The 21,803-nt window shown below is 43.6% G+C and overlaps 2 protein-coding genes, 1 long non-coding RNA gene and 3 other non-coding genes across 7 annotated transcripts; 5 read left to right on the top strand and 1 right to left on the bottom strand.

The window, feature by feature from the left end:
* Positions 1-1,991: 1,991 nt before the first annotated feature.
* LOC139923647 (uncharacterized) lies at positions 1,992-4,111 on the top strand. Its single transcript, XR_011785197.2, has 5 exons — positions 1,992-2,175; positions 2,835-2,956; positions 3,212-3,355; positions 3,574-3,644; positions 3,846-4,111. It is a non-coding gene; the product is annotated as an uncharacterized LOC139923647 (long non-coding RNA).
* LOC139923697 (small nucleolar RNA SNORD60) lies at positions 3,038-3,126 on the top strand. The gene has a single exon (XR_011785202.1). It is a non-coding gene; the product is annotated as a small nucleolar RNA SNORD60 (small nucleolar RNA).
* On the top strand, positions 3,398-3,485 carry LOC139923696 (small nucleolar RNA SNORD60). Its single transcript, XR_011785201.1, has one exon. It is a non-coding gene; the product is annotated as a small nucleolar RNA SNORD60 (small nucleolar RNA).
* Positions 3,687-3,775, top strand: LOC139923695 (small nucleolar RNA SNORD60). Its single transcript, XR_011785200.1, has one exon. It is a non-coding gene; the product is annotated as a small nucleolar RNA SNORD60 (small nucleolar RNA).
* A 1,010-nt stretch (positions 4,112-5,121) lies between the features above and the next one.
* On the top strand, positions 5,122-6,930 carry gng13a (guanine nucleotide binding protein (G protein), gamma 13a). Of its 2 annotated transcripts, none has more exons than XM_078281957.1 (3): positions 5,122-5,368; positions 6,265-6,375; positions 6,465-6,930. In XM_078281957.1, exons 2-3 carry the CDS (start codon positions 6,278-6,280, stop codon positions 6,568-6,570), a joined length of 204 nt encoding a protein of 67 aa, XP_078138083.1. In that variant the 5' UTR covers positions 5,122-5,368; positions 6,265-6,277; the 3' UTR covers positions 6,571-6,930. The 2 variants fall into 2 exon arrangements, with proteins under 2 accessions (XP_078138083.1, XP_071770585.1); XM_071914484.2 differs by having other exon boundaries at positions 5,125-5,368; positions 6,268-6,375; positions 6,465-6,925.
* A 126-nt stretch (positions 6,931-7,056) lies between these two features.
* Positions 7,057-20,286, bottom strand: chtf18 (CTF18, chromosome transmission fidelity factor 18 homolog (S. cerevisiae)). The gene is made up of 22 exons (XM_078281948.1): positions 20,132-20,286; positions 19,609-19,743; positions 19,357-19,507; positions 18,880-19,066; positions 18,683-18,775; positions 18,017-18,069; positions 17,761-17,902; positions 17,399-17,623; positions 17,206-17,303; positions 16,971-17,094; positions 16,714-16,850; positions 16,447-16,540; positions 16,241-16,339; positions 15,974-16,104; positions 15,131-15,245; positions 14,609-14,833; positions 13,859-14,008; positions 12,719-12,849; positions 8,961-9,105; positions 8,714-8,818; positions 8,124-8,190; positions 7,057-7,211 (listed from the first exon to the last, which is right to left on the bottom strand). The coding sequence occupies exons 1-22, from the start codon at positions 20,220-20,222 to the stop codon at positions 7,090-7,092; spliced, it is 2,820 nt and encodes a 939-aa protein (XP_078138074.1). The 5' UTR covers positions 20,223-20,286; the 3' UTR covers positions 7,057-7,089.
* Positions 20,287-21,803: the final 1,517 nt, after the last annotated feature.

The raw sequence follows: 21,803 nt of genomic DNA on the forward strand, positions 1-21,803 counted from the left end.
TCTTCTGTATGAGTGGAGGATTGTGGTTTAGCTGGACTTCCTGATCTGTGTGTTGTCTCTGTTCATGTTGTTGTTGTTGCTGTTGTTATTGTTGACGTTGTCGTTATGAGTGTGTGTAGTCCCTGCTGATGCTGATGTCGATGTCCTCCCACTCGTACAGTAGTTATTCTAATGATCAGAAAGAAACGATAGATGTGTTTCCATGAATTTTGAGACACACACACACACACACACCTACACACACACAGATACACACACACACTGCAGACACACATTACATCGGTTTAATCTCACTGCTGTCCTACTTTATTGGTGTTTAGCTCCACCCATGGAGGTTTGCTTGGGAATAACTCTACACACAAAGACACATACACACATACAGACATATATACAAGCACACTCATGCGGTGTATCCTTTGTCCTGCTGCAGTGAACAGTGTTTTTAAAAGATAAACCTATATTTCAATGCTTTATATAGTACATCCAGTATACATACATAGACTTTATAATATACCTGGGTATATGAGCTGTTAGAGCTCCCTCTAGTGTTGGTTAGTGAGACTGCCTCTAATCCGCCCACCTTCCATCTTGTCTCCCCTCTCTCTCCCTCTGTCTCTGTTCCGTTAACTCTGCATCTCTCTGTGCCTTGGTAGTGTTATTTCATATATTCAAAGTATTTTTTTTTCTTCCTCTTTTTCTTTTTTTCAAGTGTTTGATGGTTTCTCTGTTTCCTCATGACGCCTCTCCCTGTGTGTCTGTGATGTCTAAAGTAGTTTATAGGTTGGTTTTGTAAGTCCTCTATGATCCCTCTAATAGCCCTCTCTGCAATCCCTTTGTAACCATTGAGAAGCCTTGTATGAGCCCAAATAAGCCCCCTATATGCTGTAATAAGTTGGCTCTGCTCCCTGGCTCCCCAGTGTTCAGTGGTTCCCCATGTAGGCCAGACAGTGGAACAACCACCAGTGTTCATCCCAATGAAGAGTTCACTTGTATTTTTATGCTCTTTGAAAACAAAGATATCATATATGAGAGACAGACGGTTCTATGTGAATAATGATAATAATAATAATAATTATAACGTTGAGTGGAGGTGAGCTGATCGAGCCTGTGCATTTTTATGAGTTCTGGATGTGTTGTGACGGAAGTTGTGCCATGGTTGGGTTAGGTTGTGTTTCTGCTGTGACGATGCATTCCTGTACAGCTGTGATCAGAATAAATGTATAATTAAAACAAACATGACTCTAAAGTGTGCTGCTTACACGTCAGATCTTTCGGAGAGTGCAATAAACTATTTCTGGGCTCTGTCTTACACAGTTTCACAACGGTTTAATGTCAATGATATCATAACACAAAGAGAATGATTATAAAAAAGGGTGTTTTGCAGAGAATCACTGTATTATCAAGAAAGAAAGCTACTTACATTGCATTGGCCATTCTGTTCAACTGGACAGAAGAGCATTCATTTTATAAGACCCAATCTGATTGCAGTATATGGTCACCCGACTCCTGGCTTTGTTTACATTGTCATTTATTGGATTGAGGACATTGTTTTCAGTCTGGAATTTATAGTTTGAGCTTTTGAGACAACAGCTGACAGTATATGACAGCTAAATAAACTAATTTTAAAATTTTACATGAGTTTTACAAGCAATTTTAGGCTGGAAAAATGTTGTGTCCCTTTGCAATGCTTGTAAACACTGTCGTTCTTTACATCTGTATTTTGAGTTAAGCTTATTTTCCATCTACAAGTCAAGCTCTTAATATAATAATATACCTAATATTTTTTAGATGGTCATAAAAATTGCTGATGGCTTCTTTAAGAGGGCACCAAACGGGAAGTGCTCGTGTGATAATGCTGTTGGTAGTTGTAGTCCTATTACGCACGACAGCTGTCCTTTTCTTACGGCAGGCCTCACCACTCAGGACTACAGATGAAAGCTATTGGCTGATCGAGGGCCAGGAAGTCGCCATAAGAGAAGAGCCGTATATATTCAAGGCATCGTGGCAAATCTTGTCCTCTGCTCATGATGCACAGAAACGCAGCGTGGCAGGAGGGAAGCGGTCGTTTTTTGAAGCTGTTTTCAGGCTTCACACCATGGAAGCTCTCTCCTTTTGCCGTGTTTTTCCACATGCTACAAGGTGGCCCAGCCGTTCACTCAGAAAGGAGTTAAAATGGTGAGTATCTGTTGTAACCTCGTCGGCTTCAGCAGCAACACGTGGACGCAGCTGCAGGGCCCAGGACAGTCAGAACAGCCTCATCACTTTAGGGAGCTTTGGTTATAAATATACGACTTGAACTGGCAAAATGTGATTTATAACCGTGAGATCTTTAAAGAATCGTTGATAGTAGTTCTGTAGACGGTTTTGGAGTCTTTTGTGAGTGGTTTTATGTAGCTAACGTTAAGTCCCACGTGAGTTAGTGTGCTGAAGGCCTTATCTCCCCCAAATTAAACCTAATACAGGTTAGTACTATTCCTAAAATGTTCCTATATTGAGTAATACTGCATCAGTGGTGCTAAATAGTAAAAGAAATCCTGCAATTATGTTTTTTCAGACTATTAAATGTATGTTTCAAAGGTTCAAGTTTGAGTACATGTGAAGACTTGAGCCTTGCAGTGTACAATCTCTTCCTGGAAAGGTTGCAAATCCTGTAATGTTCCTGTAAAGCTGCAATCAAATACTGAAATGACTGCATGCAGAACATGATGCATTATACAAGCAGACACGAAAACCCCTCAAACAACGTAGTTTTATGCAGGTTTCTTTATAGCACTCTGGAAAGGTATTGTCATTAGCTTCACTCATGAGCCTCTCTTTTATTTTTCCTCATTCAGGAACTGGCATGGAAGCAGGATGGAGTCAGTGTCTTGATGGTGACCTTTCCCCATGAGGAATTAGACAGGCAAACTGATGACGACCTTCCTTGAAGATGGGCTATCACTGGCTAAGAGCAACTGTGAGTCAATATTTATCAGACTGTAAAGAAAAGGACATGGTGAACTGCCCCATGTCATCTTTACAACGATGTGCCTTTCAAAGCCAGTGATGATAAACAAAATCAACTTTTCTGACACCTCATATGAGAGCTGAACTCCAGCTCCTGATTCGAACTCTGATCTGAGGCATTGGCATGTCGAGTGCAGTCTTGAACTGTCAAGCTTGTCTTGTCTCATGAAAGCCATTTTTTTAATCTTCCACCTTTTCCTTACAGCTGAGATTGGTCTAGTGAGAATGAGGAGTTTTGGCAGACTGAAGACCTGGAAGCTGCTGGTCAAGGATCCAATCCAAGAAGCTTCTGTCTGAAATGGGCCTGAAGTGAGAGTGAAGCTCTTATTGAGGAGGAGGACGTCACTGGGTGAGTACTGGCGAGTCACATATCAGCATGTGGAAATGTTTCAGCCAGTGATGACAAATTAAATAACTTTTCTGACACCTACTATGAGAGCTGCACTGCAGCTCCTGATTCTAACTTTGTTCTGAGGCTCAGTACATATGAGGCCAGTCTTATATATGGTATATTGGTATATGTAAAACTTAATTGAGCTCTTCCTATCCCCTTTTTTTTTTTTAAAGGTTGATTTATGGCTCAGTGAAGGCAGATGTTGATTGTCCTGCTGACAACCAGGCTCTAGGTTGCTCTAATGGTAAGTCATTATGTTAATGTATAATTTTTTTGAATGGGTTTGAGCCAATGATGACAAAACTAAATAACTTTTCTGACACCTCGTATGAGAGCTGAACTCCAGCTCCTGATTCTAAATCTGATCTGAGGCTTATAACATTAGGGGATAATTTGCCTTGTCTGTCACCGATGGTCTGGACTAATCTGCATTCTTCTCTCTCAGGTGACACAAAATGGAGGCTTTCAAGACTTGAACCTGGAATTCGGCAGCTTCACACATGCAAATGTCGTCACACTTGCCACGAAGTTGTCTTGGGAGCCAACAGAAGAAATGAGAATCGGTCTTCTTGTCTTAGAGGAATTGCAATTCTCAACACCCCTAATGAAGATTGAAATAAAGCAATATACAATAATGGAGTTTTGTTTATAATTGAGCTATTGTATTGCTGTCAATTTGTTTGTTCAATAAACATCAACTCAATAATCTGACTCTGATTTGAGGTGCTGTAATGCTATTGAAGACCATGGGGACATTGAATGCAGCATCAGTGCAAGCTTTTGATGGTATGAAAATAATGCAGAATATGTAGCTAATGTATGTAGGGTTTGCTGGTTAGTCATGAAGGGCTAAGAAGGGTCCAGCTGGCCAAAAAGCTGCCCAGGTTAGTTGGTCATTTAGAGACTTATTTTAGTGTTTTGGCCAGGTACTTGCACTAATAAAATAATTCTTTCATAATAAAATACTGTAGTCTCATTTGGGGACACCAATATATGTATGTGGCTTTGGGGTGTCACCCACAGCTTTAGAAATCAGGTCCCAGAAAGTGGGATCCAGGGTTTCCACAACAAAATGAAACCTAGTATAATGTGACTTTAGATAGAAAGATGGGGCAGTGGGTGATAACACAAATTATGTTGGATTACAGGTTTCACTGTCTCTACTTAAGTCTGGTTCTGTATCAAACAAGAGCTAGTGGGGGGTTGTGTGAGATGATCATTTAAAATGGAGATCTGTAGCCTAATATGCATCTATTTGGCTAAGGAACCCAAGATAAGATACTTTCTACAACAGGCCCCCATCTAAAGTTTTGTCCCAAAGACCCCCATCAAAGAAGGTGGGGAGATGAAAGTGGAGAAAGTGAGATGTCTGAAAAGAATAATCATTCAGATAGGCATACCTTCTCATTGTAGGCTACTGACTGAAGTAGGCCAACAGTGAAATTATAATTCTCCAGTGGTAAACCAGTGGCTCCCCATTTTGGGAAACCACTGATCCTGGGAATGTGCCTTCTGTTAACATAGGAAACGTCAGCGCTGCCGGTCATCTGAATAGAAAACAAACTCCCAAGTTGCTTTCCCTTTGAGTCACGTCCTCATTTGCGTGCTTCCTGCCTCAGTGCGTGTCCAGGAGGATTTCCATACAGGTGCGTCCTGAACTCCAGCCCTCGTTTGACTACCAAACCAAGCGGAGGGGCTGCTATCTCCGCCCTGCGCATCCCGCATCCAGTCGCTACTAGAGAGGAGCGCAAGGGAGTGTCCTGCCCTGCGCCACGGATAACTCACACACACACACACTCACACACACCTCCTGCACCGCCTGCACTCCAGTCGGACTCTTCAGCCGGGAAAACCCTACGGACTCCCGACTGAGCGCTTACTCGCTGTTACAGCCTTCATCCGCCATCCTCCATCAGTCGGTCGCCCGCCCGCTAAATCGACCAGCGCTCCTCTCCGGTAGGCCTGACGGTAAGAGCCGTTATTCTTGTATAGGCTACGTGCTTCGATCGACCAACAATCACGGTGCATCTGCATTTATATTGATGTTTTGAATCCAGCTGGGCGCACCGTCACCGTTGTTGCTTTATTATACTGTATGTCAGATTTAGCTCAAATACGACAAAGCCGTTTATTATGGAAAGCGACGGGCCTAACGTTACTCGGTCTATAATGTTTTGTGCAGGCGATGGCCACAAGCCTGAAATATCCCCGGCCGCTGTATGAGAGATGGAGGCTCCGTACGCTTATATGGGCTGGCAGTGTCAGTGTAACGTTGGTGCTATTCTAATTAAATTATGAAGGCCTATGGTTTTTACATGGAACAGCTGGGAGCAGCCAGCACGGATGCTGGCAGATGCGGCCACCTGAAATAGGCACTGGGTTGTCGACCTACTTAGATCCATTAGAGAGATGAGGCGATGGATGAGAGATGGATGAGAGAGGGAGAGAGAGAGAGATTCCAATAGGGTACTGAATTGATCTATGGGGTACTGAATTGATCTATGGTTGGCCTGAACACTCATCTCGGTCCTCTGCTTAATGTGTCCTGTGGCAGGGTGGGGTGGGGCAGAATAGGTTAATCTCAAAATAGACTACTTTCCAATAAGCAGGGAAAAAAATCAGGTCCGGCCTAAGTAGGCTACTACCTTCTTGAATTACTTAGAGTTATTTTTAGCAGCTATTACAACTATTAACAGCCTTAAAACTGCATGGAAGACTACTACTACTAATTACTAATACTAGCTGAAGTTGACCAGAGAAAGTAATGGCTCAGTTATAACAAAACGTTTGATCCAGTGTGATTTCCACCAAATTTGTACTTCGACTGTAATGTGTCTGGACTCTCCTACTTTGTGTGTTAACAGCAGCAGCAGCATCATGGACGAGTTGGACGTTCCGCAGATGAGGAGAGAAGTGGAGAGCCTTCAGTACCAGCTGGCAATCAATAGAGAGAAGTCCTCCATCACTGTTACTGAGTGAGTGTATGCTATATACACACACCGACTATCTGAAGTGCTAAGTACCGGATCTGTGCTGATGATGTGTTTTTGTGTGTGTGTTGCAGGCTGGTGAAGTGGATCGAGGGCTGTGTGTGTGAAGATCCATTCCTGAACCCTGAGCTGATGAGAGCCAACCCCTGGGTGGAGAAGGGCAAGTGTGTGATCCTCTAATGGTCACACACACACACACACACACACACACACACACACATATATACACACAGAATCACGGATGCACATAAACGAAAGAACCACGCACCCACACACACAATCATAATGCACTAACTCACTCTCTCTCTCACACATTGCTATTATTATTATTATTATTATTATTATTATTATTATTATTATTATTATGTCTATTTATTTGGAGACCCATGAATGCTTTTAATTTATGTTGATGAGTGGAAGATTACTTTGCTGTTTTGTGTGAGTGTACAGCACTGAGAGTAGCTTTCTAGAGGTTTTGTTGTGATGGACTACTGAGCAATGTAATCAAACAAAAAGTTTTTATTGGCTCTTTACACTGTCAATCAAAATAAAGACTGTTTTGAATTTAATGAGATGGATTGTGATGATTACATAAAACACACGTACATGTTCACACGTACAAGGAGGAACACATGCGTTTGAGAATGAGGCTGTGGGGTGTGTGTGTGTGTGTGTGTGTGTGTGTGTGCGTGCTGGGGGTTAGAGCAGCTCTCTGATATAGACATTTCGCCTCACAGCGTTGGACATGCCCTCGTTGAACCGGAACCACACGTCACTGTTGCCTACTGCCGTTCCCATGGCAAGCACCATGCACTTCTCACCTGCAGAGAAAGAAAGGTTGTTTTTTTTACACACTTGAAATCACTACAGCTGACAAGGGCTCACTGAGAGAAAACAGAGAGGGCTGAAGTGGTCCTCAAGTTACCGTTTCACTAAAGGTCTAGTTTTGTAAAGCATGCTTCAAATATCTCAGTATTATTATCATCCACCTTATCCTCAAGGCAATCAGCGTTACGCTCTAACAGATTATACAGCAAACCGGTGATCTGAGCAAAAAAAAGCACTTCAACTGCAAATTAGGCTGTACAGATTTTACAATAATTGTGCATGCATATTCCCTATTTTTGGTGTGAAATTACAATATTTTTAACGGCAGAACGGACACATCAGACACGTGCTAGTTTCCACTGGCACAATGCACGCTGCAGTAAACAGCATCATGTGGCGGGTCAAACCGCATCTGACGCATCTGCTGTCAAACTTTTTGGAGCAACAACAAAGGACCAAAATAGCTGATTTTAGATGAGGTTTCTGGAGCCACAGTGATTGTAGACCTATTTTGGCACACAGGGACTTAAAAAAGGTAACAAATGACTGCAAACGTATGTAATTTAGCTAGAATTAGACATTTTTTCAGATGTATGGATAAAATGTGAACGATTTAGTAGTCTACTGGCTAGTCACTGGTTATGTCACTAACAAAAATATGATATACCAACATTATGGTGTAAAATGCAGGTGCCAGTGACACTCCAAATCTCCAGCCTGCAGCGTGCCACAGAAGCGCCAAATCAGGAGCGTTACATAACACACGTCAGTTATCACCCCTGGTGCATTTGGGCCAGAAGTGCCTCGGGCGCTTGATTTTTCCAAACGACCTCTGTTCTCAAAAGGTTTTGGGTGAATGTGGTTGTACTATACTAATGCCGCTTAGCAAGAAGCCTCTATAGTACCTGTTTCTGTCGACTGGGGTCTCTGGGGTTTGGGGGCAACGGCTCGACCAAAGAAATCCACCTCAGGCTGCAAGACACACACACACAAAACAGAATGATGGTAATATAAATCATTCAGTGAGGTTGACGTTAATCAGGGTCCCTCTTTAACAGTGTGTCCTCTCTAACAAGGTCAATACGAATGAACGAACACATGAATGCACACACGCACACACACACACACACACACACACACACACACACACACACACACCATCACTTCTCATTAGCCTAATTTCCCAGTTTCACCATTAGGGAATGTAACCCACTGGCTTCTCATTATCCTCATTTCTCCCCTCTAGAGTCTCTATCTCACTCCATCAATCTATTATTGGACTATTAAAACACTCCAACACAGTGAGGCCCTGTTGTTCAGTGTAGTCACCCTGATGCTAGACTTAGACTGGCTGCTCCCCTCTCTGGCTCCACCTACTGGCGTTGTCCTGCACATACAGCTGAGGGAAAGTCGTCGGTCACAGTGTGTGTGTGTGTGTGTGTGTGTGTGTGTGTGTGTGTGTGTGTGTGTGTGTGTGTGTGTGTGTGTGTCTCACCCTGGTCTCCACTGTGGTCTGTCTGACGATGTTCTCCAGCCTCTGCTGATGGTTTAGATGGTTTCTGGCTGGTTTAGGTTCAGCGCTCTTCTTTGGTTCCTGCTTCTGCATCACACAGATACACAGTAGATTATTAAACACCTCTGGGTGCTGGTGATCCTCTACAGGTTGTGTAAAACAAACCCACAACCTGTCAGGTAAAACTACTGTGTTTGTGGCTGTGTGTGTGTGTGTGTGTAAGACTTACCGCCACAGGGTTTCGTAGCAGCAGCAGTTGCTCGGCTCTCCTCATCTTCTCTTGCTCCATCTCCCTGCTGATGGTTTGTTTGGCTTGGTATGTCAGCTGGCGGCGGGGGGGCAGGCCTGGGAACTTAACCAGCTCCTCCACACGTCTGTACACACACACACACACACACACACACACAAAAAGGTAAATACTAATAGCACACCTCTACACAAATAAATTGTACAAAGAGATATACATTAGTCCACAGTTTACACCCAGAAACACAAACATACTCACAACATGCAACGACGCTACGTTCAGACTGCAGGCAAAAGTGGCCCAAATCTGATTTTTTTGCTCATATGTGACTCAGATCTGTTTTTTTTCATTACAGTGTGAACAGCACAAATCACATGTAATCTGATCTTTTCAATTCTGATTTAGGACACTTTCATATGTGGTCCTAAATCAGACACGGGTCAGATTTTTTGCAATGCGACCTCAGTCTGAACAGTCATATCGGAATTCATGCGACTTTTACGTCACTCTAGATCGACATTCGTCACAATTCTGCGCTGGCGGGAGTCACTCGGTGAATACCGTAAATCCTCTAATATTGGCCCGGGCCTTTATTTACCTCAACTGCAGAGGGTACCAGGCCTTTATTGGAAGCAGGCTTATATTAGAGACCGGCCTTTATTCCTAATTCCCTCTGTTTGATAAGTATATTTGCTCATATTTTAGTACGAAGCCTCCTTGTTTTCTGATCTGCTTCTGTTGGGGTTCGTTAGGTAGCCGTTTTTTTGTTACTGCAATGCATTACCGATAATTACGGTAATCGACGACGGCATGCTCCAGAGACTTCCGCCGGCCGAGCCATCTTGTGGCACTTGTACGTTACTACAAACTACAGTTACAAACAGGCACCAGGAGTTTACCGGTATCCACCGTTGTTTGCATGTAAGCTGAAGCTAACTGAAGCTAACTGAACCTAAGAATAGAATCTATACAGTTATATCATATCGGCGTTCATTTCGATGCATATGCGCGAGCTCAGTCCACCTGACAGCCCTCTGTTCTGTCGGCGGAGAGAGAGACACAGACAAGCATGGAGGTTTCGGCGCGCCCCCAGAGTTTCCCGGGGGCACGGTTCCGGCCAGTGCCGACAGCTGGGCGCCGATGTGTTCCTGGTGATCCGGCCGAGATTTCGGCGGGGGTCCGGGGCTTGGATCGGGAGGATCAATGCGGGCCGTGGGCACGGTGGAGAGGACAGCGGCGGAGAGAGGAGACGGACACGGTCCAGCCATATACTGGTTTTGACCTAGTCTTGTTTCCTTTGTTTTTTTCCCCGGCCTGTATTTGAGGCCGGCCTTTATTTGTTCGTGTCGACCACGCCCCCGGCCATTATCGGAGACCCGGCTTTTAATTGACTACAGGCCACTATTAGAGCATTTACGGTACAAACATGGAAGACAGCTGCGATGGAGGTAGTCAGTGGAGGGACAGTGAGGTGTTAGACCTCATAAGTATTTGGGGTGAAATTTTGGATGAAATCTGTTTCAGTGAAGCCATTCACGTCACGATCCCACCACTCCTGGCTCCGACTCCGCATCCACACACACCTCCGTACAGAAGTAGCAGCCATTGCTCCACAAAAAGCCATAATTAAAAATGTAAAAATTCTTTCTCCTCATCCTCATCCTCATCCTCGTCCTCGTTGTCATCTGCTCACGAATTCGCTGGCTTCCACTGCACATCAACTTATAAATGAAACCGTAAACGCTGACTTCAGTGGCCTCCATGTTTACTTCCGTACGACAGCATGCTGCGTGTGACGTCTTTGTTGTTCTTTTGCGCATGCGGGTCAGTTCAGGACCGTGACCAGTCCACACTGGAATCTGATATTGGCCACATTTAAAAAATAAAGTGAACAGCCAAACAAAAAAATCTGATCTGAGCAATAAATCCGAATTGAGCACTAAGACTTGCAGTGTGAACGTAGTGTGACCTGTTAGATGACAAACATGGAGAAAATAACAGTTAGCTTCCTTTGCCGTTGCCATGGTTTTTATTTTCCAGAATAAAACCCTGAATCTGTCACTCTCTAATACCATAATCCTCTTACAGCTGATCCCCATCTCTGCAACACACACACACACACACACACACGCAGACTGAATGTATGTGAGAAAACACACTCTCACTCCATGCCTGACAGCTGCAAATCATACAGATAAGAATATAACATTTCTATTTGATTGTGAGCTCTTTATTATAAGTTATCATTATGAACTACCAATGGTGTTGCAGTTTGTCAAACCAACTCCTACCACTACCACCTCTATAATATAATAGTTAATGCAATATGCAGCAAATACCGGGTACTATAACTTCTGGCACACACATTTATCCTAGTTATTAGAGTTGAACGTACAGATAGCCTTGTCATCTGTGGCATCTGCATGAGTCTTTATACTACAGGTTACGTATAATTCATAAACTATAGTAATTCAGGGTTCAGTAACTTACAATACAATTTCTGTATTTAATTCTGGTTAGTGTTAGATTAACTGTCCCAGCACCCATTCTATGATATCAGGACAGCACAGCTAACATACTGCAAAATATAGGTGCGACTGTATTAAAAATATTGTGAATACACCAAGAATGTTCACAACAGACCAGGGGCAAAGGTTCAAGAAGAAAGCACATAACGGTTGTATGGTTAAAATGTCTTGAGTCCAAATGCAAAGAAGACTGATTTGTAATGAAAGTAAATCACAGTAAATCTTTCCTGCTTTCTGTCTCCGCATCTCTCTCTCTCTCTCTCTGTGGCGGCAGGACTGCGTCAAGAACCTGACCAATCAAAAGCAGTGTCCAAAAAAGAACAGTCCAATCTAAGAATCCTGTAGAGAGTGGGCGTATCCACGCATTTTTGTAGCAACAGCTGTCTCCTGGACCCGATTCCAGTAACTGTTGAATGTTTATATCCGCAACAGTGTTCTTCGTCCATGAAGTATCAGAGAGTGGCGTTGTGGTGTGCTCGAGACGGCAGGTACAGGAAAGCATAGACCAGTAACAGCACCAGCAGGGCTACCACTAGAGGCAGGCACCAGTCGTTGGTGACCAGCACCTCATTACAGCGAGCCTGCAGGAAGGAGCCTGCCTGGGGGCGGTGCTGCTCCTCTGCCTGGGCCTGCATGGCTTGGCTAGGCTAGGCAAGGCTAGCTATCCCATACTGCCAACATCGGACCCTCCTCAGTCCTCACTAACCACAGAAAATGAAGGTCCAAGATGAATGAAGGCCTCCCAGGTTAAAGTATAGTCCATGTTTGAGCCGAAACGTGCTTGATTCTGCTTGCTCCTATCCTTTTCAACTCCTCTTTCGCCATTCGTCTGTATTTCTGATTCACTCCTACTTTCTCTGCTCCATTCCTCCACCTTTCACTTCTCTAATTATTACACCCTTACCTATCCATCCATCCATTCGTTTGTCTGTCCATCCATCTATCTATACCCCATTGGAGAGGCTCTGCAGTTTGCTACTCTGCTCCAACACCAGCATCCATACACCAGTGCGCCCCCCCACACACACACACACCAGGTGTTAAGGGGATTATTCTCTAAGCCTGCATAGAATCCCAGTGTGGACAAGAGCATTGACCTTCAACACCCCAGGAAAGACACATCTGTTCCTCATGTGTCCATATACAGCATATGTGCGTGTGCTTGTGTGTGTGTGTGTGTGTGTGTGTGTGTGTGTGTGTGTGTGTACTCACGGCTCCAGGATGTATGTGTACTGTCCCTCGGGCGTGCGGTCCTGCCTGTATGAGAGGTTGTAGGCTAGCATGGTGTCAATCAGCTCGCGCATCTGCTGCTTCTCCCTGCTGCTGAAGAGCTGGGGATTCACCTGGCAGGAATACAGAGACACGTGCCACAGTCACACACTGTGTTTTTTTAATACTGTGATATGAACTGCAATACATGTGGTAACTGCTGTTTCTAAACAATATCACATCAGCACTTTTCTGTGTGTGTGTGTGTTTGTTGGGGGGGTGGAATTTGCAGTTTGAATATGATAAAGCAATTTTTGCAACATACAACTTGAATTATAGGCCTGGGATATTACATTACACACATACATGCAATACATACCATAATTTATTTTGTAACCTACCTAAAACGCCTTTATCTCTGATAAAATAAAATCACAGCCTCTTGCGATTTAGAAATTGCAGTATTCAACACTGTAATTTTTTACTTCTTTTTAATTCATTATGTAGCCCACCGCCCAACACACACAACTAAGGGTTCATCAGTAGAAAACTATCCACCTTGCAGCCATTCCTTGCAGCCATCTTCTCTGCCTCAGCAGAGAAGATGTGCTGTAACTATATGGTAACTCTCCATGTTCATAATGCCAACTAGACAGACTATGAGAGCCATTATTTTATGCTGATCCATTTTAAGGCCAAGTTATTCAGCTCTGAACCATCTTTATTTCTGAGGATGCTGTGTTCCACTAATAAGACAAAAGATGTTAGCAAAGCAAGGTTAAACATCGGGCAAGATGTTAACGTTACATTTTACTTAAGTGAACAGATCTCAAACAAAGACGGCACAACCTGGGAGCAACTGAGCATGTTTTAAAGGCAATGTAAGAAAACCAATGCAGCACAATAGAAAAGAAAATTTGCATGGTTCTATTGATGTACTGTATATAATGTTACCTTTTTTCATGCCCCCCCCCAAATTTCATTTGGCATTAGAATCATACAGATTTATGCAATTCTTCTGGTGTCCATTGAAAGATTAATAGAAGCAGGGCTGCAATACCTGGGATGCCAGTTGCCACCATCAGCACCTACATACACACACATACACACGCTCATGCACATACAGTATATACTCATACATACAGGCCGTAGTTTGGGACAGATGATGTCGAGCAGCAGGGTGAGAATATCGATGGTCAGGCTGAGCAGGCTGATCCTACTTCTGACGCAGGCTGGAATGTCAGCCAACATGGTGGACAAAGCGTTCTTGCTACCGTGGAGACGGGAGGAGGCCTGGGGAGGAAAGGACCAGAGGATAACATTGATGACTTGGTCAATCTCCGCGATGTTGTTTGCATTCCACTTATCTAGTCTTAGGTAACCGATTCTCTGCAATCAACCCTCCTCCCAGCTCTAGTACTGAAGCCTCCCCAGAGAAATGTGAGGAGTTCCTTTTATTTTTTACCAAAAAGGTTGAGAGCACGAGCCTTCAAATCTCCCCTCCTGTCTGGGATTTACCTTTAACCTCAGAAAACTGTGCTGTTTTAGAGTGTTTTAAAGAAAACTGTTAGTCAAATGAAGTGCTCTATGGGCGTTTGCCTTTAGGGTCCCTTTACTGTGGTATAACCTGTCCAAGGAACTCAGGCTAGCTAAATCAGCATCATCTTTCAAATCTCTTCCTAGGAATAATTTCTATAGACTGACTTTTATGCAGTAATGTGTCTTAATCTGTCTTTTATTCTTTTTATTCTTTTTTACCCTTTTTGTTTCTTTTGGTCCCACATTTGATTTATCTTTATTCTATGTTGTGCAATTTCTTCTTTTTATGTGAAGCACTTTGCAAACTCTTGTTACCCTTGATAAGTGCTACATAAATAAAGTTTATTATTTTACCTCGTGCTGGCTGTGGGGATAGTTGATGCGGGGGACGTGTGTGTGAGCGAAGAGGAAGTGGAATGTGATGGACAGGAAGGGGAGGTATCGCATCAGGGTAAAGTTCTGCCCGTGCAGAATGACGTGGTTCAACCTGTCTGAGAATGATAGCCAGTCCAGAGCCTCACACACAGTCTGCAGGTTGGGGTCCCGCACCCGCATGGACAGGTAATTATCATACAGACCCTGAGGACAGAGAAGAGGGACAGGAGAGAAATGTTCAGACCAATATAAAACAAACATCCATCAAAGTATAGTTCTTACAAAGTATGAATATAGTTATTGTTAAATTATTGCCATCATAATATCATAAATAATTGTCTTCCTCTGTGCTAGTGATGCATATATAGGTATAGTATGTGTGCACAAAAATGAAATGAAAATGTACTTCCAACGCAAAATATCACTTTAAGTTAGAAGACAGCTCTCTGCCTCACACTCCATTAAAAGCCCTAAGACATGACATGGTGCTCTGTGTGTTACCTGTGAAACCTTTTCGTACTCTCCACTGGATGAAGCCAGGTGTAGGATGTTCTGAAACCTCTGAGCTCCTCCCCCCGCACCCAGTCCTTCCTCAATCCCCTCACCCACACGCTTCCTGAAATTTGGACAGTGAGGAAGGCAGTTAGTCACCATATAGTCAGTCAGGAGCTGGGAGGCAGAATGAGGAGAGGATAATGTCATCCTGGCAGTCAGATTTGGAGGTATGACAACGGTTCAAATTTGCCACATCTTGCCTGCTAGAGACTGATCAGGTCTGACTGTGCCAGTGGTCTTACTCCCTTTTCCCTTTTCTGACTGGCTGCGACAATTCTGTCCTCTCCTCATTCTTACTTCCAGGTCAAGGCGTTAAATAAAAGTAAAGTAGGTCAAATGAAGAGTAAAAACAGAAACACTTTACTAATGTTAAAAGCCTTTCCTTTTTCTTCTGTCCAGTATACAATATTAAAAATCCACAAGCACCATGTAATATGAAATTACATAAATTAAGATCATACTTATGCGTCAAAAGTGAATCAGATGCTCACTGTGAACACTGCTACAGCTACTAATTTGGAACATATTAAGAAAAACTCCCCAAGTCTAAGAAAATGCAGGGCAGAATGTAAATAACCACAATTTTACTGCATTGTAGTAAGAACACTTGTCTTTGTAACTTTTTCCCATAATTTGCAATTTTGGGCAATCCTTTTGCCGCACACACAGGGGGAGTGGAAAATTGCCTTGCCATTTTTTTAGAAAGGTCTCAGAAAAATAACAACATTTCTGTTTCCAAGACAAACTCTGGAGGGGGACACACACACACACATGCACAGGGGGAAGTACCGTTTTGTACGTGGTAGTTGGAAGACTTCCTGCCACAGATGGAATAAGCCTTTGTTCTGGTCCTTCTGCCCAACAGACACACTCTGGACCGTCTTTGCATCCACCTGCCTCTGGCCTCGACCATGGAGGAACTACACACACACACACACACACACACACACACACACACATACATACATACATAATTAAATACAATTACATACTACTGTATGCGTACCATACCAATACATAGAGGCTCGGACCCTCCTTTATAGTGTTTCCACCCACCTGTAGTGTGTTGATACAGGACCTGATGTCGTTGTCAGTCTTCTCACAAAGTGCCATCAGAGTTCCTGCATCTGCCTTCATCCCCTGCCGCTGTGAGATCTGCCAGCAGACAACAACAAAAATAAACAACCACACACCCTAAACCAGGATTGGGGGTGTGTGTGCATATGTTGTATACCCGTGTGTATGTGTGTGTGCATGCTGACCTCTGTCAGTCTCTGTGTGAGGCGGGAGGGCAGAGTCTGGGGGAAAGCCAATAGGAAGGCCTGCTGCCTCAGAGGTCTGAGGGCTGGAACATAACTGACAGGAAAGAGAGCCAATCAGAGAAGGGCTGTTGCAATAATTGCAAAACTGGAACACTAAATTCACTCTAACACATAAATTACATATTCGATTTTTTACATATGTCAAATGCAATCACAAAAATCGACCATTGATGCTTGATGCTGTTTCAACATCAACATCACTCTTACAGGTCGTTACAGATGCAGATGATTGGTCGAAGCAGGATGGATTCCTTCTTCTTTTTCTTCTTCACAGTCTCTGTACCTGCCTCCCCACCAGCTCCCTCCTTCTTGTTCAGAGTTGCTAACAGAATGTTGATGGCAGCCTGCAAAACACCACAGAGGAAGAAAAACATGTATGATTAAGATGTTAGAGGGCAGTATTCACATTCTAATCATACTTATTTTGCTGGTTTTCACTGATGTAAGAAGTGGGCTGAACGTACGGCGGGTGCTCCGTCGATTTCGTCAATGATGAGGCAGTTAGGCCTCTGATCGGCCCCCAAAACTGACTTCATCTGGGTTGCCGTGTCGATGCGCTTCTGGAACACCTCTGCACTGCGGTCATCACTGCGACGACAGCAACGACAACACAGAGGTCACACACAGGAAGATCATCGTGAACCTAATTATTGTGACTTACTCATACCATTGGCTCGTTCTTAATTTAGTTTTCCTAACCTGGCATTGATTTCCACCACGTTGTACCCAGCATGCTTTGCTATGACATGTGCCAGCGTAGTCTTCCCCAAACCTGGAGGACCCGACAACATCGCCACCTAGAGAAGGAAAAACGAATGATCTGAATTAACTGAATTTCAAAGCTCACATTGAAATCGTACTGGCCCAAACGTTAGTATACAGGTGTGTATACCTTGAATTTGGGTCGTTTATACTGGTCCAGTTCAGCCTCCAGTAGCTCCTCAGTCAGTTGACTCTTGGTCTTGAAGCGATTTACATTCTGATTGGCTTGATTGGATTTGAATGAGTTCTGGTTGGGAGCCTCTCTGTCAGGCTGGGGAGGGCGGGACTTCCTTTCTCTTCCAAACACAACAGTGTCCCACAGCTTCAACCACTTAAGCAGGCAGCGATTGGTAAACTACAACGACACACGCAACAGAGTTGACGTCAGTGTAGGAAATTAAAGCAGTGTTCACACAAGACTTTTCCATTAGAATGATGTTATATTTACAAACATATGTAAAATCACACAGAGGCACACAGCACATCTCTTACATCATCACTGAGAAGCTCTGTGTAATGCCGAGGAGAGAATCTGTCCACCCAGAGCCGAGAGCTACGCCCCTCCGCCTCTTCATCATTATCGTCCTCTTCCCCTTCTCTGCCATCCGGCTGGACAAACACCTCATCCGCACCACTGTAATGTGTTATACATACCGAAAAAGACAATTAAGGAGCAGATTCTTGGTGTGTGTATGCGTGCGTGCCTGTGTGTGTGTGTGTATGTGTGTGGGAGAGAGGTGTGACTTACTTAGACAGCAGCTCTGTAAGGCGCTGAGATTCCTCCACAACCTGCTGATGACGCTGTAGGATTTAAAAAAGAAGAAAGAACAGAAACTGAACCACAGTTGCAATCTCTTTAGTCTTAATTCATAGTCATGCTAAAAGTACTATATGTGCATCCACTGACCCATTGCACATTTAGTTATGCTACAAAATGACCGAACAATGCTAAATATGTATAAATATGGCATGGTACTCAGACTTAATTCCTTCATTGTAATTATGGAGTTTGAACAATATTTGCAATTTAAAACTGCTCTAATTCTGTCTTTCTTGACAAAAAAGCTGATAGCAGATGCCTTGAAAACATCAATACATATGGACTGTCGGAGGGATTCAATAAAAAAAAAAAAAAAGTGATAGTGTGGGAAAAATAATCATCTTCCAACTACTAGGAAATGCAGAAGCCGCACTTTCAACAGAGCTTCTTTTGTGTCATTTTACTATGAAAGACAATGTGGAACTCCATTGAAAGAGTTTATAACACATAGTTTATAATACTACTTACTATACAAAAAAAATGTGTTGATCACAAGTGATCTCTGTACATCACTAATCATAATCAGGTGTTTTGGTGAACTGATAACCCCGTATCACATGACCAGTGAACATAAACAGCAGGCTGGTCACTCACCCTCTCTGCCACTTGTTCTCTCAGCACCTCCATTGGTACCGCCAGCAGCCCCAGTGCACCATGGGAGTTACGTACTGTTCTAGGGTCCACTACCTGGAGACACACAAACAGGCACAGTTAGAGAGATACAGAAATATATTTAAGAATAAACACTAGACACCAGTGTGAGCAGTTGTGTAATTGGCTAAGAGCTTAACCTTTGGCCCTGTGTCTTCCTTTTGGCGGAGGTAGACCCGACTTCCTGATGAGTCTGTCACAGTGATGTACTCTCCCTCCAAAGGGGGGCGCTTCAGCACATGCAGCGATGCTGCTGCGGTGACGGGTCGCCTGGGCGACTCTGCCACTGTGGCAAAGCCGCTGATGTCCAACACTGCTGGGGCAGACCTGGAAAACAAAAGTGTGACGTGTTCATAAGTCTGTTGTTATGTCACCAGCTGCTGTGTGTAAACACTGTGCAATAGAAGTAAAATGTTGGCTACATGGCCACATCGAATGGTAGATCAGTCAAGCACTATGAAATCAAGTATGCTGTGGAAATAGGCCGCTGCCTCCCACTGACACTTCCCTCACTTCACCTCACCCTCTCCCCATTTACCACCAGCCCGCCTCTGCCCCTTACTGCCCCTCTTTCTCCCTTGGCAATATTCCTTCTTCCCACCATCTGTCTCTCCTACCTGAAGGTGCGAGTGGGTTGGTACTGCTCTGGGGAAGACGGGGGCGTGATGTCATCATTCTGCGGCGGGGCTGTGATCTCATGAGTCTGTGATGGGACAAAAAGTCGCTTGGCCACACCCGCATCCTGCTTCTGGCGCTTTGCCTTTGGGGCTGCAAAGGCCCGGTCAGAGTTAAAATGCAGTTTTAGAAAGAAACTTACACCCACAAAAAAACAATAACATGAAAACAATACATAAGCAGGGTAAACTCACTGATGGGCTGGTCACCCAGCAGGTGCTCTATGTCTGAAGTGTCTTGTTCTAGGTGCTGAGGACTCTTGGCAGGCTGGACCTGAGTTGCATTGGCGCGCAGAGGACCCTGCTTCTGCTTGGGTGGGCTGGGGCCCACTGGACACACACACACACACACACACAATTACGTATTTTTGCATGAATAATGATATATTAAAAACAGTGTCAAAAATCGTCCCAAATAGTGTCAATAACACCTTGGAAGCACCAACATATCCAAATATTCCCAAAGCCTTACGTAAACTGAAATTAATAAGTGTGTGTGTGTGTGTGTGTGTGTGTGTGTGTGTGTGTGTGTGTGTATTAGGTTGAGGGTTGAAGCTGAGGTAACGAAAGGGTCAGATGCTAAAAGTAAGGGGACTGGGTTAGAGAATTAATAATGTAGTCAATGAAAGGTACAAGTATAACTCGTAAACTTTAAGTCGTACTTGATACTCCGATAACGTTTAAAGCCAAAGCTAGCTGTGTGTTTAAGTTTTCTCACTCATGTCCATATCGGCCATCACTTCCAGCTCGTCGGCGAACTGCTGCTCGTAGTCGTCCTCTATCCCGTACATCTCGTCATATTCGTCCATAGCGGCTCGGGAAGTTATCCGGTACACGGAGAGATAAAGTATTTTACCTCAGTGTAACGTTAGATACAACTTTAAACCGTTTTTTACAAATCTTGTCTTCGCGACGACGCCAGCTGCTTTGACATAACACAGTTCGCGGCAATTTTTTTGTTGAGAAGTATTGCTTCCGGGTAACGCGAATTTCCCGTCTCCTGATTGGTTGTTGACGAATACAGCGTATCCAATACACTAGGGCTGAAATCAAGGAGGTTCTACAGTATATTAACGGGCTAAATACCAAATCTTTTCTCGCCTCCTCAGCTCCTATCGTACACCTCATAATACACAGGATAATACACCTCATGATACAAATGTATATAAAATACATGTATTTTATTATTTTGATGTATTCATTCTGAGTATGAAAGAGTAACCTCACATGCCAGAACATTTAAGGCAGCCACGTCAGTCAGTAGGAAAGGAACACATTTAGTTTGGGGCAGCAACAGCAGGACTCCATTCTACTGGAGCAGCTCTGAGGGTTAAGTGACACTGACTGATGATAATTGTTGGGTGGAGAGGAGCTTCTTGTTCCCCTCCATCTGAACAGATTTCCCCAAGCTGGATATTTATATTTACATCTCCAAGTGTTTCTCCAACGTCAGTTATGTTCATGTCAGTTGAAATTGCAGAGGTGATTTTTTCAATAAGAATGAGGGCTGCAGTAATACATGTACACTTTTTTTTGCACGGGAAAAGCTAAGGATCAAGTAGAGGCAGACTGATTGTTGCTGGACTTTGTGTTGTTCTTGTTTTATCTGTTGGGTTTATTATCCTTGTTTTAATCCATTTGTATGTCTCTTCTTTTCTATAAACCACTTTGTGACACACCCATATGTTTAAAGCACTCTATAAATAAACTTGACTTGGCTTGTGGGTTACTTTCCCTGTAGTTACTGTGTGACCGAATTAGCAATATTCAAAATCTTGTAATTGGAAATGAAAGTAACAAGCCAATGTCATTGTATTAGCTAAGACTTCCGCCCACAACTGACAAATATGGCTGAATTGTTTTCATGCCAAAATAATTCTTATTGCTGTTATCTAGATTTCCTTCTATAAATTCTTTGCTGCACACAAAACCTTTTTCAGCTTAAGTTGTTTGATTTTGTTATCTCTCTGTATGTGTCTATATGCGTGTTTGTGTGTGAGATTAATGATGATGTGTGTGACGTCAGGGTGTCTCCATCACCACCATCTGCTCCTTAGCAGACAAACACTGGCCAGCAGTTTGTGTGTGACACTGTGTTAATTTCACATCAGGCAGCACTAATGCATACTCTCTCCCCCCTCTTTCTCTCTCCCCTTCTCTCTCTCTCTCTCTCTCTCTCTCTCTCTCTCTCTCTCTCTCTCTCTCTCTTTCTCTTCCTATCAGCTTCTTGTCATCTCACTTTCCGTCTCTCAGTGAATGATGCCCAGACATGTTCAGAGCAAAAGAACAAACATGGATAGTAAGATGCAGTAAGATAGAGTGCTTTAGGTGAGTGCAAATTGGGCTACTGCTTTAAACTGCTACATGGACCACTCATCTAAAAGGACTGA

This window comes from Centroberyx gerrardi, chromosome 3, assembly GCF_048128805.1.
Source record: "Centroberyx gerrardi isolate f3 chromosome 3, fCenGer3.hap1.cur.20231027, whole genome shotgun sequence".
Taxonomy (NCBI): domain Eukaryota; kingdom Metazoa; phylum Chordata; class Actinopteri; order Beryciformes; family Berycidae; genus Centroberyx; species Centroberyx gerrardi.

Excerpts from the sequence above, each read along its gene's own strand:
- gng13a (XM_078281957.1), top strand. The coding sequence starts at position 6,278 with ATGGACGAGTTGGACGTTCCGCAGATGAGGAGAGAAGTGGAGAGCCTT. Across the intron at positions 6,376-6,464 it reads TCCTCCATCACTGTTACTGA|GCTGGTGAAGTGGATCGAGG; the intron begins GTGAGTGTATGC and ends TGTGTGTTGCAG.
- chtf18 (XM_078281948.1), bottom strand. The coding sequence starts at position 20,222 with ATGGACGAATATGACGAGATGTACGGGATAGAGGACGACTACGAGCAG. Across the intron at positions 19,744-20,131 it reads GATGGCCGATATGGACATGA|TGGGCCCCAGCCCACCCAAG; the intron begins GTGAGAAAACTT and ends GTGTGTGTCCAG. Across the intron at positions 7,212-8,123 it reads ACCCCAGTCGACAGAAACAG|GTGAGAAGTGCATGGTGCTT; the intron begins GTACTATAGAGG and ends CTTTCTCTGCAG.